This window comes from Eleginops maclovinus, chromosome 11, assembly GCF_036324505.1.
Source record: "Eleginops maclovinus isolate JMC-PN-2008 ecotype Puerto Natales chromosome 11, JC_Emac_rtc_rv5, whole genome shotgun sequence".
NCBI lineage: Eukaryota > Metazoa > Chordata > Actinopteri > Perciformes > Eleginopidae > Eleginops > Eleginops maclovinus.
In genome coordinates, this window is record NC_086359.1 from 9,353,578 (window position 1) to 9,369,500 (window position 15,923).

The 15,923-nt window shown below is 43.6% G+C and overlaps 3 protein-coding genes and 4 non-coding genes across 7 annotated transcripts; all 7 read left to right on the forward strand.

Annotated features, from left to right (window-relative positions):
• Nucleotides 1–2,839: 2,839 nt before the first annotated feature.
• Nucleotides 2,840–2,912, forward strand: trnak-cuu (transfer RNA lysine (anticodon CUU)). The gene has a single exon. It is a non-coding gene; the product is annotated as a tRNA-Lys (tRNA).
• A 328-nt stretch (nucleotides 2,913–3,240) lies between these two features.
• On the forward strand, nucleotides 3,241–3,313 carry trnak-cuu (transfer RNA lysine (anticodon CUU)). Its single transcript has one exon. It is a non-coding gene; the product is annotated as a tRNA-Lys (tRNA).
• Nucleotides 3,314–3,524: 211 nt separating this feature from the next.
• trnak-cuu (transfer RNA lysine (anticodon CUU)) lies at nucleotides 3,525–3,597 on the forward strand. The gene has a single exon. It is a non-coding gene; the product is annotated as a tRNA-Lys (tRNA).
• Nucleotides 3,598–4,688: 1,091 nt separating this feature from the next.
• LOC134872149 (zinc finger BED domain-containing protein 4-like) lies at nucleotides 4,689–7,689 on the forward strand. Its single transcript, XM_063895305.1, is given in 3 exon segments — nucleotides 4,689–4,742; nucleotides 5,805–6,086; nucleotides 6,089–7,689. Coding segments are annotated over 2 exon segments (1,845 nt in total). The 5' UTR covers nucleotides 4,689–4,742; nucleotides 5,805–5,842.
• Nucleotides 7,690–9,622: 1,933 nt separating this feature from the next.
• Nucleotides 9,623–12,541, forward strand: LOC134872150 (uncharacterized). Its single transcript, XM_063895306.1, has 6 exons — nucleotides 9,623–9,700; nucleotides 10,573–10,719; nucleotides 10,842–10,928; nucleotides 11,425–11,900; nucleotides 12,027–12,354; nucleotides 12,461–12,541. Exons 1-6 carry the CDS (start codon nucleotides 9,698–9,700, stop codon nucleotides 12,539–12,541), a joined length of 1,122 nt encoding a protein of 373 aa, XP_063751376.1. The 5' UTR covers nucleotides 9,623–9,697.
• Nucleotides 12,542–12,774: 233 nt separating this feature from the next.
• On the forward strand, nucleotides 12,775–14,617 carry LOC134871613 (uncharacterized). The gene is made up of 5 exons (XM_063894397.1): nucleotides 12,775–13,260; nucleotides 13,375–13,584; nucleotides 13,696–14,074; nucleotides 14,175–14,279; nucleotides 14,388–14,617. Exons 1-4 carry the CDS (start codon nucleotides 12,801–12,803, stop codon nucleotides 14,260–14,262), a joined length of 1,137 nt encoding a protein of 378 aa, XP_063750467.1. The 5' UTR covers nucleotides 12,775–12,800; the 3' UTR covers nucleotides 14,263–14,279; nucleotides 14,388–14,617.
• A 1,022-nt stretch (nucleotides 14,618–15,639) lies between these two features.
• trnan-guu (transfer RNA asparagine (anticodon GUU)) lies at nucleotides 15,640–15,710 on the forward strand. The gene has a single exon. It is a non-coding gene; the product is annotated as a tRNA-Asn (tRNA).
• Nucleotides 15,711–15,923: the final 213 nt, after the last annotated feature.

Genomic DNA, 15,923 nt, shown 5'->3' on the forward strand with positions numbered 1-15,923 from the left:
TTAAATCCAGAGTTTCTCAAAGTGGAGTCCGTGAACTTTTTCAAGTTATTCCATATGCATTATTATATTTAAAAAACAATTAATGTACACATTTTAGATAGGGTATTTTGGATAAAAAGTTATGTGACATTGATATGGAATTGTAATAAGTGGACTACCTGTATAACAAGGCAGGTTTTCGTTTAATTTACATCTGCAATTACTACTTCATATATGTGTCACAAATTAACTTTGTAATACAGTTGTGGGCATACTTTATTTATAAGCAAAATTACGACATTACGGATCAGACCCCACCCACCACCCAAAAGTTCCCGGATGGACAAGAAAAAAAAAAGGAATTAACGGAGCAAGGTGTGTCGCACTTAAAACGTTTTCATAATCGATTTGAAACGTTGCTTGGCTTAATCTTAAACATTGGACCTATTGTTGAGGTGGGTTTTCGGACGGTTAGGGCATTGTATGCAATTTGTTATTTAATAGTATTTTTTTTATTTTTGCGCAATTGAGGACGAGCAGCAACGCCAATTAAGCCGAAGTCTTTAGCATGCTAGCTAGCTAACCGCGAGGCAGCTTACACGGTAAGAAAGTAATTTAAGTCACATGTTAATGTTTTGTTATATCCAGAAACGTTAACTGCAAAGAATAAGAGGTTGGTGGATGTATTTGCTACTGCTTGACCAGTGCTTGTTTAATAAAATGTGTTCATTAGACGGCCTTTCCAGTGTTATGCTAGTTTAAAACACGTTCTTAATTAGCATCTCGAATAAATGGCTTTTACAGTAACTTAGATATTACTCAGTTTGACTTATGGTTTCAACTTGTGTGCACCATATGTTTTAAGTGTGATATATAAAAACTGGATTAAAAAATATAGAGTAATGTCAAATGGAACTAATTTAACTAGTGGACAAAGCTAATCCAAGTTGGGCTACGCACGTGGTTGGACTCTGCGAGGTGACCTTACGTTTCTGGTAATAATAATGATATTGCAAGTAAGAAACGTATTTGGTTCGATAAAATGTGCAAGATATTGTAGCAATAATACATTTTTTAAATGTAATGTTCAAAGCCCAACCAATGTTTGTTTACAACTTTCTCCCAAGCTTCACGTGCCTCCCCTGCAGTACCTCTGCGCCCAACTAGGCCCCCCCCCCCCAAATATACAGTAGAGCTAAAATCTTGATCACATCGTTTATTTGAAATGCCAAACCTACATCAGATCAGCAGGTTTTTAAAATCAGCAGCAGCCCGGCTAGCTCAGTCGGTAGAGCATGAGACTCTTAATCTCAGGGTCGCGGCTCCTAATGCGCCCATATACAGTGTATGTTTACAACCCGTTTTTAAGTAAATGTTTAAATGTAACTGATGCACGACTGAAGTCTAACCCTATTCTGTCTACCTTTTGTTCTGTTGCAACGAAAAGTAGATATTGCATGTGTTTTTTAGCGGTTGGTCTAATCTTTCTTTCCATCTGCAACCACTAGTGCTTTACTGTAATCTGGTGGCGCCATCTAGTGGTCATATGTGTACAGTACATGAGGGAATTTAAAATCCTGAGTGGTCTTTCTACAAACTTTTAGCTTTCCCTTAAATCCAGAGTTTCTCAAAGTGGAGTCCGTGAACTTTTTCAAGTTATTCCATATGCATTATTATATTTAAAAAACAATTAATGTACACATTTTAGATAGGGTATTTTGGATAAAAAGTTATGTGACATTGATATGGAATTGTAATAAGTGGACTACCTGTATAACAAGGCAGGTTTTCGTTTAATTTACATCTGCAATTACTACTTCATATATGTGTCACAAATTAACTTTGTAATACAGTTGTGGGCATACTTTATTTATAAGCAAAATTACGACATTACGGATCAGACCCCACCCACCACCCAAAAGTTCCCGGATGGACAAGAAAAAAAAAAGGAATTAACGGAGCAAGGTGTGTCGCACTTAAAACGTTTTCATAATCGATTTGAAACGTTGCTTGGCTTAATCTTAAACATTGGACCTATTGTTGAGGTGGGTTTTCGGACGGTTAGGGCATTGTATGCAATTTGTTATTTAATAGTATTTTTTTTATTTTTGCGCAATTGAGGACGAGCAGCAACGCCAATTAAGCCGAAGTCTTTAGCATGCTAGCTAGCTAACCGCGAGGCAGCTTACACGGTAAGAAAGTAATTTAAGTCACATGTTAATGTTTTGTTATATCCAGAAACGTTAACTGCAAAGAATAAGAGGTTGGTGGATGTATTTGCTACTGCTTGACCAGTGCTTGTTTAATAAAATGTGTTCATTAGACGGCCTTTCCACTGTTATGCTAGTTTAAAACACGTTCTTAATTAGCATCTCGAATAAATGGCTTTTACAGTAACTTAGATATTACTCAGTTTGACTTATGGTTTCAACTTGTGTGCACCATATGTTTTAAGTGTGATATATAAAAACTGGATTAAAAAATATAGAGTAATGTCAAATGGAACTAATTTAACTAGTGGACAAAGCTAATCCAAGTTGGGCTACGCACGTGGTTGGACTCTGCGAGGTGACCTTACGTTTCTGGTAATAATAATGATATTGCAAGTAAGAAACGTATTTGGTTCGATAAAATGTGCAAGATATTGTAGCAATAATACATTTTTTAAATGTAATGTTCAAAGCCCAACCAATGTTTGTTTACAACTTTCTCCCAAGCTTCACGTGCCTCCCCTGCAGTACCTCTGCGCCCAACTAGGCCCCCCCCCCCCAAATATACAGTAGAGCTAAAATCTTGATCACATCGTTTATTTGAAATGCCAAACCTACATCAGATCAGCAGGTTTTTAAAATCATCAGCAGCCCGGCTAGCTCAGTCGGTAGAGCATGAGACTCTTAATCTCAGGGTCGTGGGTTCGAGCCCCACGTTGGGCGCACATCTTTTTTGAAAATGGTATCCTCCAAATACAATTCTATGTGAATTGTCGTCTGTTCATTATATACTCTCCACAAAATATTTTGAAATAGTGAAATAGTTTTACTCACTTGATATGTATAAATTCAAACCATCTGTTGAATCCTGATTAAGTGGTTGTAATGGGTATTACAAGAAAATGACCACCTGTGAAAATAACATTTAAACCAAAAGACTTCAGACTTTTGAGTAGTTTCTCCCACCCTGTCAACAGTCAGGAGCGTCACTTGTATGGGCATTATGTTTTCGTTTTTTTTTTTTTTTTTACATGTACACATGGGGTCGGTAGCCCGGCTAGCTCAGTCGGTAGAGCATGAGACTCTTAATCTCAGGGTCGTGGGTTCGAGCCCCACGTTGGGCGCTCATCTTTTCTCTTGAAAATAGTATCCTCCAAATACAATTCTATGCGAATTGTCGTCTGTTCATTATATACAATACAACATTGAAATAGTTTTACTCACTTCATATGTATATATTCAAACCATCTGTTGTCAAGATCATCCCTTGGGCATTATGTATTTATCTTTTCTTTTTTTTTTTTTTTTTACATGTGGGTAAACTCAGTGTCAATAGCCCGGCTAGCTCAGTCGGTAGAGCATGAGACTCTTAATCTCAGGGTCGTGGGTTCGAGCCCCACGTTGGGCGCAAACCGTTTTTCCTTCAAATTGTTGATTAAAATACTAAAACAGTAATTTCGCTAGATCTGTATAGAGGACAGAACAAGACATAAATATAATAATATATAAATGCATGAATGTATAAATACATGTATTTATACATTGTAGGGATGCACCGATGCTTAACTTCCGATACCGATGTTAAGAATAACAGTTGGGCCGATGCTGATGTTATAATTATTATTTTTTTCCCACTGTTCATAGGCTGAGTACGTTCGTTATCATAACATCGTAGTACGCTGTTTAGAAAGTATGCAGGTTGCCCGGATCACCCACAGCTAAGCCCACTGAATGGTGAGCTGAGCAATATACACGTTTAGAGTCAAACCACACTTTTATCTACCTCTGAATCTCCCTAAACTAGTCATAAATATATTTACTCTTTACTGTCGGATCACTCGTTACTGGATCAGCGAGACAGATACGGACCAGCTGTCAGGCGAGGGAGAGAGGCAAAGAGAGCGCTCCGTTTTTTATTCTTGTGCTATTATATCATAATGTATTTAATCTACATAAGTAGTTTGTTTTTAATGTATTATCATTATTTAATTATGTTGTGTTCTGTTTGTAGAAGAGCGCCATGCTGCCGCTGTTGACTAATGTACTTTTCATGAGGCAATAAATCAAAACACATTCATGAAACTTCTTTTAAATTTAACATTTTAGTCAGACAGAGAATATTTTTGTGAAAAATAGCAAAAGCCTCTGATGAATGTTTTCTAACATACTAGTAGACACGTTTTAAGTACCAACAAAATGACCTGCCATAATGACAGTCCAAGGAACCTATATAGTGGCTCGGCCAAACCAAGTGGTAATTAAGATTAGCAGCATACACAAAGGACACTTACAAAACCCTAATCCCCCTTTGACATGGTGGTTTGTCACCATCTGTCCCAATTGAAAGAAAAATGAAACGCCCAACGTGGGGCTCGAACTAGAGACCGACCGATCGATCGGCAAGCCGATTTAATCGGCCGATTTTTGCTATTTTTTAATCAATCGGCATCGGCCGATTTTCCGGGCCGATTTTAAGTCAGGCACATCTGCGGGCAGCAACTTGGAACGCACACCGGGACACGAGGTTTCAAGAGTGAGCAAGACGGTCTACAGGTAAGGCATCAATTTTTACATTCCAATGTCCAAAAGTCGCATATTTTCTCTCATGATTAGTTGTAATCTGTGATGTTGCTTCATTTACAGAAAGGAAAAAAGTAAAATATAGTAACGGACAATCTAAGTGAAAATGTAACAAAAAGAGGACACAAATCTAACGTGAACATTTTATAACATTGTCATCCCATGTCCATTCGTTTTCAACTGCATCGGAGTTGAAGAAGAAAGGAAAGTGACAATGTTTTAAAACGTTCACTTGTTATTTGTGCGTCCTCTTTTTGTTAACATTTCACTTAGATTGTCCATTACTTAAGTTTAGATCGTAACATAGCAGTCACCAGCGTTGAGCGCAATTAAGCCCCCTCAACGCTGGTGACTGCTATGTTACGATCTAAACTTAAGTAACGGACAATCTAAGTGAAATGTTAACAAAAAGAGGACGCACAAATAGCAAGTGAACGTTTTAAAACATTGTCATCCCATGTCAATTTGTTTTCGCGATGTATTACATGTTTGATTTGATTGTGAATTTGAAAAGGATCAAACAGATGTTCTCTAGTTCTTATTTCCGGTTTCCTGCGCAGCATGCTGGGAGACGGAGTTTTATATTGTTGAAACGGAAACATATGAAAGTTTAAGGCATGGAAGTTCCACAGTGAAACTGTATAACCTGAACACGTATTTTGCCGTTTTGAAGTAACTATCTGAAGTTGTCACATCATGGAAGTCTTCTTGCACTCTGTTAAACATATTAAAATGAATAATTAATAGACTAACAGACTGCAAGAAGTCATACATTTGTTAATTCTTGTTGTTATGAATCGATGAGTAGCTAGGCCCCTACAGTCATTTTTATATAATAGCCTACATAATATTTCTACTATATACATGAATATATAGTGTATATATATAGAACATATGTTATTTATAATGAATAAAATAAATGTGTTATGGATAATAAAATCTAAATAAAATTATTTTATTTTTCATTAACATATGGTGATATAGTAACATTGAAGGCACTTTTAAATGCTAACCTTGAATGTTTGTTCTGTTTAGGAATTGTTGTCTGATGTCAGAAGGAAAACCATCCCAGTATGGCTGAAAAGAAAAACCCAGTATGGCAGCATTTTACGGACACAGAGCCAGCTACAAGTAAGGTGATCTGCAAGCTCTGTAAGGTACATGTGAGCTTGGGATCTGCAAAGAGCAAACATAAAAACACCACAAACCTCTGGAATCACCTGAGAGTACATCATCTCCAGGCTTACAATGATGCTCAGCAACAAAAAGCTCCAGCAGCTGCAGTGTCTACATCCACTTCCCAACCTCATCAGCCAACCGTAACAGATATGTTTGGCAAAATTCAGACACCAGATCAAAGAAAATAGACACATTAATAACAGAAATGATTGCCACAGACAATCTGCCATTCGCTTGTGTTTCATGTGTTGGATTCCAGAGGCTGGTGGCTGCAATGGAGCCCAGGTACAAATTAAAATCGGAGAAGCACTACCGCACCGACATGCTTGAGGACATAGTTGGAAAAGTGGAGAGAAAAGTCAAAGCACTAATTTCAGAGGAGGCTGGCCCTTTTTTGTCCTTCACTACAGACTGTTGGTCTGGGGACACTGAGGCTCTCATGAGTCTAACATGCCATTTCATTGACCACAACTGGGACAGGAAGCAAGTCCTCCTAAATGCAAAAACAATGTTAGGCTCCCACACAGGGGAGTATATTGGTGACATGTTCATCAGTCTGCTGGAGCACTGGGACATCAGCCATGACAGGGTTGTACTTGTTCTCCGTGACAGTGGGGCAAACATGGTCAAAGGTCTCAGACTGGCGGAAATACCTGATCTCAGCTGCAGCGCACACACCATACAGCTTGTGGTGAATGATGGCATCAACAGTCAGCGAGTAGTGCTGGACATTAATGCCAAATTAAAGAACATCGCCAAACATTTCAACCACTCTGTTCTTGCAAAGCAGAAGCTTAAAAAAATTCAACAAGAACTTGGCCTACCAGAGCACAGCATCCTCCAGTCTGAACCCACTCGCTGGAACTCCACGCTTCATATGATGCAGAGAATGGTGGAGCAGAAGAGAGCTCTGAACAACTACGCTCGAGAGTATGGAAAAATTGCCACTCTATCCCCTGATCAATGGGACATAGCTTCCAATTTAATTGATACATTGGAGCCTATGGAGGAAGTCACCCTTGAGGTGAGCAAGTCAGAGGCTTCCATCTCCTGCGTCATTCCGAGCATTGCTGTGCTGAAGATGATTCTTCAGACAGAGGGGCCAAACACAATTGGGATCAAAACTCTGCGAGAGTCAATGCTGCAAAGCTTACAGAGAAGATTCCAAAAGATGGAGGACACACAATGTCTAGTGCTCGCAACACTCCTGGACCCTCGCTATAAAGGCCATGTCTTTTCAGAGGGCACACTTGATAAAGCAAAAAGGTGGATAAAGGAGGAGCATGCTGTTGTGTCTGAACAGCTGAAGAGGGCCACAAGTGCAGAAGAAGGACTACACTCGAAACAGAGAAGGGTGGAAGTTGAGGAAGTACCTGGTCCCTCCAGTGTCATTGACCAAATGTATGCCAACATCTTGGGACCTCATGGATCTCCTACTCAGGAGAGTGATGAAGACCACCTTATATCTGACCAGCTGCAGCACTACCTCCAGGAGCCAGTGATAAATAGGCAGACTGGTAAACCGCTAGAATGGTGGAAGCAAAATGCATCCCGTCTACACCTTCTTGCACCACTAGCAAGAAAATTCCTTTGTCCACCCCCTTCCTCAGTTCCCAGCGAGAGGGTGTTTAGTGAGATTGGGAACATTTATGACAAGAAGAGGAGCAACCTCAAGGGCGAACATGCCGAACAGTTGTGTTTCCTACATGACAACCTCCGTTTCTTGAACTGGCAGTATTGAGAAGCATAAAACATGCCTGTGAAACTTGTTTACATAATTTTTTATGTTGCTAGTATGCCCTTTGTTACTAGTGTGTTTGCACCTTTGCAGCACTAATATATTTTTATTTCATATTTATTTTTATGTTGATTCTTGAACTGGCAGTATTGAGAAGCATAAAACATGCCTGTGAAACTTGAAACTTGTTTACATAATTTTTTATGTTGCTAGTATGCCCTTTGTTACTAGTGTGTTTGCAGCACTAATATATTTTTATTTCATATTTATTTTTATGTTGATTATATATTGAACATTTAAGACTCAGAGTTGGTATTTATTTATTTTATATTTAATTCATATGTTGATTTTTTTAATGTTCAATTTTCAATAAATCGTGTGAAGTTTACAAGTGTCGTGCCTCCTCTTACTAGTATGATTTTTAGCATGCCAATTAAGGATAATACGATAGCATATCGGCCCTAAAAATCGGCCCAAAAAATCGGCAGGACACATCGGCCATCAGCTGACTCTGACCGGTAAATATCGGTATCGGCATCGGCTTTAGAAAAACCCATATCGGTCGGTCTCTAGCTCGAACCCACGACCCTGAGATTAAGAGTCTCATGCTTTTTTTTTTTTTTTTTTTTTTTTTATCTTTTATTTATAAAATTTGCATATTTACAATTTATTTACATTTTTACGTTTTTTTTTTTTTTTTTGATTGTTTTTCCTTTTGTCACTGTACACACCTCTCCATCATACAGTCAACATTCCTCCCTCCACCCAAAACCAAAATTGTTTCCAAAATAAAAAAAATAAAACAAAACATGATCATGCAGAAGACCCAACGCACACAGGCATGTCATTCCCCACAATCGAACATTGTCTTTTCTTTTTAGTTCGTTCAGAGTCCTCTTTCTCTTTTTTTTCATTTGTTATTTACAAAGTTTATTCTCAACTCATCCTCCTTAATGGTTACAAAGGAGCTTCCACACACAAAGTCTTCCTCAAATTTCAGTCTCTCAATGCTTTTGTATAGCATTCTTATGTCTCTTTTCGTTGTCCTTTCGAAAAGGCTCCAGACATTCTCTAACCTTCCCTCATAATGGGCACTGTTCCTCCTTATTTTTACGGCGTATCTTGCGTGGCTCAGAACATAATTTAGCAGAGACACATTGCATTCATCCTTCTTCACAATCGCACCAAACAACCACAACTCCTTCCATTCCATTTCTCTTACATACCATTCATTCCAACATCTGCTAACTAACTCTTTCATCCTTCCAAAGTACTCACCAAGCTCTCTGCATTCAACAAACTCATGCATACAGGTTTCAACCTGGTCCTTACATACATCACATTCTCTCTTAACCGTTGAGTCAAATGACCAGGTTATTAAACACCCTATTGTGTCTTAACATAAAGTCAAAGTGATCACATTCAATACTGTTCCACTTCACACTCACATTTCTCCACATCCTCCTGCCGGTCAAACCATCCACTACTCTCGTCCACACATTCTCTGATTCTGAGTCTCATGCTCTACCGACTGAGCTAGCCGGGCTACACCCCACCCTATAACCCCCCCACCTCGACCCCACCACCCCAATCAGACCCCTCCACTCATTCCCACTCCACAGACATACACCCATGTGCTTCCTTTCTACTGTGTAGCACATATATAAGTTTGCCGACGAGTACCCAATACAACACCCCAGTCTCTGTGGCGCCACCTGGGAAGGGTTAGTCTGTTCTCAGTCCAATGTCAACAGCGAATCGCGTTCGTTCATTTCCAATGTGAGATACAGCCTGTCCCAATCACGTAGCGAGATGACAATGGACCTGGCCAATCACATCGCTACTATCCAATGTGGAGATTGGACCTGGCCAATCACATCGCTACTTTCCAATGTGGAATGGATGACGTACGTTACGCGCCAAAGCAAGCTCAAGCACAGCAACGCTCTGCAACAAACGGACGCCATTGTTTTTTCCGCTTATTCTACTTAGAATCTAGCAGTACGATTCAATGGTAAGTAACTATTCAAATATGTGTCTCCTGCTGAAAAATGCATGTGGGGTTTATTTTAATCAATCACACGAAAGTATCCGATTGTTTTGCTACCTGTGTTACGTTACGTTAAGGCCAGTTTATCCACCATAGCTAACAATCGCTATTGCTAACTTGCTGGTCCATTTCGATTTCGCAGAGGAGATGTTGTACAAGATGCCTGCCAGGGGAATTATCATGCTAAATAGTGTGATTTATAAATAGGATAACGTCATTGTTCTAGCTTGCGTGAACTGGGCATGTGAGGTTTATTTTAATCCATCACACGAAAGTATCCGCGATTGTTTTGCTACCTGTGTTACGTTACGTTTGGCCAGTTTAGCCACCACAGCTTACAATCGCGATTGCTAACTTGCCGGTCAATTTCGTTTTGCAGAGGAGATGTTTGTGAGATTATCATGCCAAATGTGTGATTTATAAATAGGATAACGCCATTGTTCTAGCTAGCGTGAACTAGCATCATATAAGGCGGTATGCCAAGCTTTAGGCTAGCTAATATGTGTCGTTCGTGGTGGTACGTTAAGATCAATAAATGTAATGTTTATAGGCTCAATATTAATATGAATAGAAAAAGCCATGTAAATGTAAACAAACTAACGTTACGAATACGATCTACATAATACCCTCATTATCACTATGACTAGCAAATCATATCAACTACTTCACCTTATCAGAGGTGATCAGACACCCAACATTATTGTAACTTGATTGATTTGATAATGCAGCTGTCTGTCATGCTGTGTGTGCGCGTTTGTGCTGTAGTGTCACAGTGTATTGTCCAAAGGATGCTCATTGTTTATTGTTGTCCATTTTCATATTCATATTCCCTTTAGATGAGCAACAAGCCTAAAAGCCACAAGGGCCTGGGGGAAGGACAGTGGATGGCAAGGCTGAGGGCATTTGCCAGCTCAGGGGTTTGGCCTTCTGGAGGCAACAGACCAGCCCCTAGGCAGCGGAAGTGGTATGCCCTCTATCAGAAGGTAAAATATGGCAATACATAATGATGACTTGAAAAATATACCCTACAATAGTGCAGATACTATGAATAAAGCAAATGACTGTACTACCTACCCCAGACTAAACACAGTACTGATTGTTTCAGATTGAGAATTGCCCCATGCAGGTCCGTGGACAGTCCACTCTGTTTGGAGGGTCAGTGGCCTGTAACTGTGGCTTTCACGGTGCTAAGGTAAGGTGATCTATGTTTAAATGATGTATCGTTATGATTAATCTGGCATCTCATGTCTGCTGCAATGCTGTAGCTGTTATCTCATAACACAATGCTGTTGCTTTAGCAGCCCACCACTCAGCCTCCTGCCGCTGCCTCACAGTCTGCTGCTGTGGCCCCTGGTGCAACGGCTGCTGTGCCACCGTCACAGTCTGCTGCTGTGGTCTCGGACCCTGGTGCAACGGCTGGTGCAACGGCTGGGAGCTACAGCTATTAGACAAGATGGTTGAAGCCAACCTAATTAACATCTATATAGTCATACCTGGCCATCTCCCTTTGGTCAAGCGCACTCCTTACACTGACCTCCAGACATACCTTTATTTCTAATGTGTTGTGTAGGTTATGCTTAGTGTAGCCTTTATTTATGCCATACATTAATAATGTGTTGTGTAGGTTATGCTTAGTGTAGCCTTTATGTATGCCATACATTACTACATTATTGTTGTCTTCTAAACAGGATGCACCTGGAGGAGTTCAGCTGGCCACTGCGGGGGCTGCAGCTTCGGTGTGGTTGCCAGCAGAGATGTATAAAAACATCCCTGTCCAAGACCAGAGGTGGATTTCAAACGCCATCTTCCACTCTGGCAAACTGCGGCAAGACCTGAAGCTGTGGTACGAGCCCCCTGCCCCAGCCCTCATCTACCACCAGACACCGACACCAGACCGCTTCTTAAACCACAGGCTGATGGTGTGGATGCCCTACCACCTGTGGAAGGTGAGGGTAACCTGCCCTGAGTGTGGGAAGCAGCTGACGGGGTACGGTGTCCACAAGAGGGCTCGGAAGGTCCTGGACATCGACAGGTATTACCTGATGGTGACAGAGACACTCGGGTGCACTGTGTGTTCTGTGAACTACCTGTCCACCTCCGAGACTGTCCGGAATCAGCTGGACCTGCCGCACCAGAAAATGTTCCGGATGATCCTGACCCGCCAGTGAGTAAATGGAACTCTGCTGTCACATTCAACTGTTGTTTCGCCGGCTGCGTATGATAGCCTTTACATGACTGTAATGACCCTCCCTTTAATGCGTAACTAATTGGAGCTACATGTTCATTTCAGGTACGCCTGTGACATCCGTGTCATTCGCCTGCTGCGTGACCGGACTCTCGGGAACAGTCCAGCACGTCTGGTGAAGCAGCTGAAGGAGAACCATGGGGAGGAATGGCTGAACAGGTTGGCACACTATCTTGGGGAGTGTGCTGAGTTTGTTGGCCGGCCAAGCCTCTTCCCAGTGGTGTGCCAGGATCCCCCAGAGCCCATTGATGTGCCCACCAGTCGCTGGCTGCTGACGGTCTATGGCAGGGACATCCTCTCTCGCCTGGACCATATTAAAGCCAGCATCACATCAACGTTTGGCTCCATCTTAAAGATGGACTCAACCAAACAGGTAATAATAATACATGTGTACAGTGTAGTTAATCTATATACTCTTGCTCCTGTAGATAGTCTCAAATTTTACAGATTTTTTTAACATCGCTATTGTGAAATTCCAGATCACAAAGAAGCTGGCTGGCCATGCCAAGGGGACTGGTCTCTGGGTCACCTCCATTGGAACGAGGTTGGCCAGATCGTGACCAGTGTGGTGACAGTGCAGGAGGGGCCAGGACTGGACAGGATGGTGGCAGGAGTGATGGAGCGGTACCGCCTTGCAGCTGTCGCACCCCCACTGCTGCTGTATGTGGACTGTAACTGCTGCATCAGTGAGGGGTCCACCACGCTGCAGAACAGGTTTGGGGAGTGGCCAGACCTCCAAATACGGCTGGACATCTGGCACTTCATGCGGAGGCTGGCTGTTGGTGTACCACCGACGCCCATCCCCTCTACCCCACCTTCATGAGCTGCCTCTCTGCCTGCATTTTTGAGTGGGATGCAGGGGACCTCTCTCTGTTGCATCAGGCAAAGAGAGAGCAGCTCAGGCAGGAAGGTGTGCCAGCCATTACTGATGCTGCGGTGGATGCCAGGATCAGTAAGAGGGAGCTGAGCCAGTACTGCCGCAGGAGGACGCGCGGCGTGGAGGCCACCATCAGCCTCATTGGGCGGCTGCTGCAGCAACTGGGCGGGACCAATGGGAATGACCTGATGGGGGTGCCACTGCTGGACCAGGTGCGCATGGAGCACATCTGGCGTGTGCAGCAACGCCACGTCAGCTGCATCCAGGACCTGCCTGGTGTGCAGCTCTACACCGAGACCGGCACCATCAGGAAGGGAGGTGTGGTCCTCACCAGCTACCGCTGTGCCAGGGGGTCCACATCCCTGGAGTCCTTCCACTGCCACCTGAACAGGTTCATTCCAGGTTGGTGTCTCCCTTATGTATATAAGCAGTCACTATGCTCTTTTATGAAAGCACTCATTAGATTGGAAAGCTAGACCTTTTTAATTGACTATTAATATTTCATTGTTTTCACAGGAACCAGTGCAAATGCGCTGAATTTTCAGCTCTACCTCCTGGAAGGCCTGAACAGGTGGAACCAGGACCGGGGGGCGGCGGCGGTGACCAGCAGGCCATCGTCTCTGCTCACCTACTCCGGGGATGTGACCCAGAGCGTCAACACCAACAACATAAAGGTGTTTGGCCGGGCATATGTGCCAAACTTCAGGCCACCCTCCAAATACACCGGTATGCTAATGTAATGATATCTGTCTACCTAGTGTATATGCTTGACATCATACATGACATTAATGTTTATTAATTATGTGTGCATGCTTGTTTATCTGTTCTTTTTCATAGGAGAGCTGCTTGGTGTTGACTACCTCCTAAGTCAGACTGGGCAGCCCCTGAAGGTCAACCCTGACGCAGAGGAGACGGAGGACATGCTGGAGGATGTGGAGGGGGGTGAGGAAGTGGACGAGGGCATTGAGGAAGACCATATACCTGACCTCATGGTGCCAGGTCTCCTTGATAACCCAACACAGCCTATCTTCTCTCTGGCTGCTCCCTCCTCCGTGGCTGCTGCCTCCTCCCAGCCTGCTGCCTCCTCCCAGCCTGCTCCTCCTCCCTGGCTGCTCCCTCCTCCCTGGCTGCTGCCTCCTCCATGGCTGCTGCTGCCTCCTGCATGGCCGCTCCCATCCAGCCTGCTGCCTCCTCCCTGGCTGCAGATGTGTCTGGGGTATGTTAAAGCATATTTATTTGATAATAAATAACATCACGTGTCTTTGTTTTGTCCACACTTCACTGATCTCATATTTCTGATCCCTGTTTTTTACCAGGCCGTGGATGAGTCCGGCATGCCAGGCATGGACAGGGTGGACAGGCTGGCAAAATGCCTCGTGGAGCTGCGCAACCAGCCACTACTAACACTCAGCAACCAGCAGGTTAGGAACTCTTATTGTTTTGTTTTTCTCCTCTGTTCCCTGACACATGTCCGCACTTCAATGTTTTTGTTTTCTCATGTGCTGTTCTCTCTATGTTGTCTTTCTCAGGTGGACAATATTGTCGGCCTCTGGCAGGAACTGCTTCCCTACGACCAGCAGCGGGTGGTCTTTGCCGCAAGACACCAGACCAAGCTGGCCACGGGGAGGTTCAGGAGTCCTAAGAAGAGGCAGGAGTTCACGCCGGGGGTGGAGAGCGTAAAGAGGCATGCCCTCACCACCTCTGCCCCAATTGCCCAGTGGCCAGACTGTTGCCGGCTCGTGGAGAGCATCTTCGTTAGGCTCTGTGCCATCCACCGCGGTCCCAAGAAGAAGGGGACTGGCACAGTGTCTAGGTTTGACCTCGTCCTGGAGGACTACCGCCAGATCAGGCGGCGTATTCTGGGGTCCGAGGTCATGCCGAAGACCTCCATGCAGCTGGTGGACGTGAGCCACACCACCCTGGTCCAGTGGAACAGCAAGAGGGTGCAGAGGCAGGAGACTGCGGTGGTCATGCAGGGGCTGGACCTGCCCAGTCGACTGTCTGTGGCGGCTGACCCTCTCCCCACAGCCAAAACGCGGGCCGTGTCTGCACCCCCCCAATCTGGCCCGGCTCACCAGTACCACCTGCCCAGCAGCACCGTGGGCCAAGCGAGGAGAAAGACCACACACACACACACACCCGCAGTCGCCACACACACACACACACCCGCAGTCGCCACACACACACCCGCAGTCGCCACACACACACCCGCAGTCGCCACACACACACACACACACCCGCCACACCTGTGGCTGTGAGGCCACGTACTCCTCGGCAGCTCTTCCCTGCTCCAGCTCCAGCTCCAAGTTCATCTCCGAAGCTGATGCTGCTGGGACCAGTAGGTGCTCAGGTGCCTGTCCTGATGGCTGCCCCACAGGCCCTGAGCTACAGCCTCATGCCTCCTCCTCCTGCTCCTCCAGTCCGCAAACTGACCCGCAGGGTACTACACAACACCTGTAAGCAGTGTAAGGAGTTTAGGACGGCAGAGACTGGACACAGCCAGTATAAAGGAAAGGTGTACTGCCCAAACATTGAAACTGTCCCAAAAGAACAGTGGCTGGAGGACATGAAGAAAAAAAAAAAAGTTTGATTCATATATTGTTCATATATGATATTGTAATAAAAGTTTGGTTGATAAAAAAATATATGCTTACTGTCTCCTTTTCTCTCCTTTCCTCCTCTTTTTCTCCTTTTTTCTTCTTTTTTCTCCTTTTTCTCCCTTTTTTTTTCTTCCCCCTCCTCTTCCTTTTTTCCCCCCCCTTAACAGACTATTGTTCCCCAGCTTTGGCGCAATTGGTTAGCGCGTTCGGCTGTTAACCGAAAGGTTGGTGGTTCAAGCCCACCCAGGGACGGATATTTTCTTTTCATAAAATGTATTTAGAGATGAAAGCTCATTTAAAAAACAAAAAAACAAAATTAGCAACCGTTTGCAGTCTCTTAAAAGCTGTTAAGATTCCGACCTAACATTATCACGATCTACAGTAGCTACTGAGTTTTTCAAGTGTAAACCATCAGAGCCCTGACCTTGAGCCTCAAACATTTGAAGAAAAAAACAGTAGAGGATT

Coding starts and splice junctions, on each gene's coding strand:
- LOC134871613 (XM_063894397.1), top strand. CDS start 12,801: ATGAGCTGCCTCTCTGCCTGCATTTTTGAGTGGGATGCAGGGGACCTC. Junction 13,261..13,374: donor CCTGAACAGGTTCATTCCAG/GTTGGTGTCTCC, acceptor TTGTTTTCACAG/GAACCAGTGCAAATGCGCTG. Junction 14,075..14,174: donor TGGCTGCAGATGTGTCTGGG/GTATGTTAAAGC, acceptor GTTTTTTACCAG/GCCGTGGATGAGTCCGGCAT.
- LOC134872150 (XM_063895306.1), top strand. Junction 11,901..12,026: donor CGGATGATCCTGACCCGCCA/GTGAGTAAATGG, acceptor TGTTCATTTCAG/GTACGCCTGTGACATCCGTG. Junction 12,355..12,460: donor AGATGGACTCAACCAAACAG/GTAATAATAATA, acceptor GTGAAATTCCAG/ATCACAAAGAAGCTGGCTGG.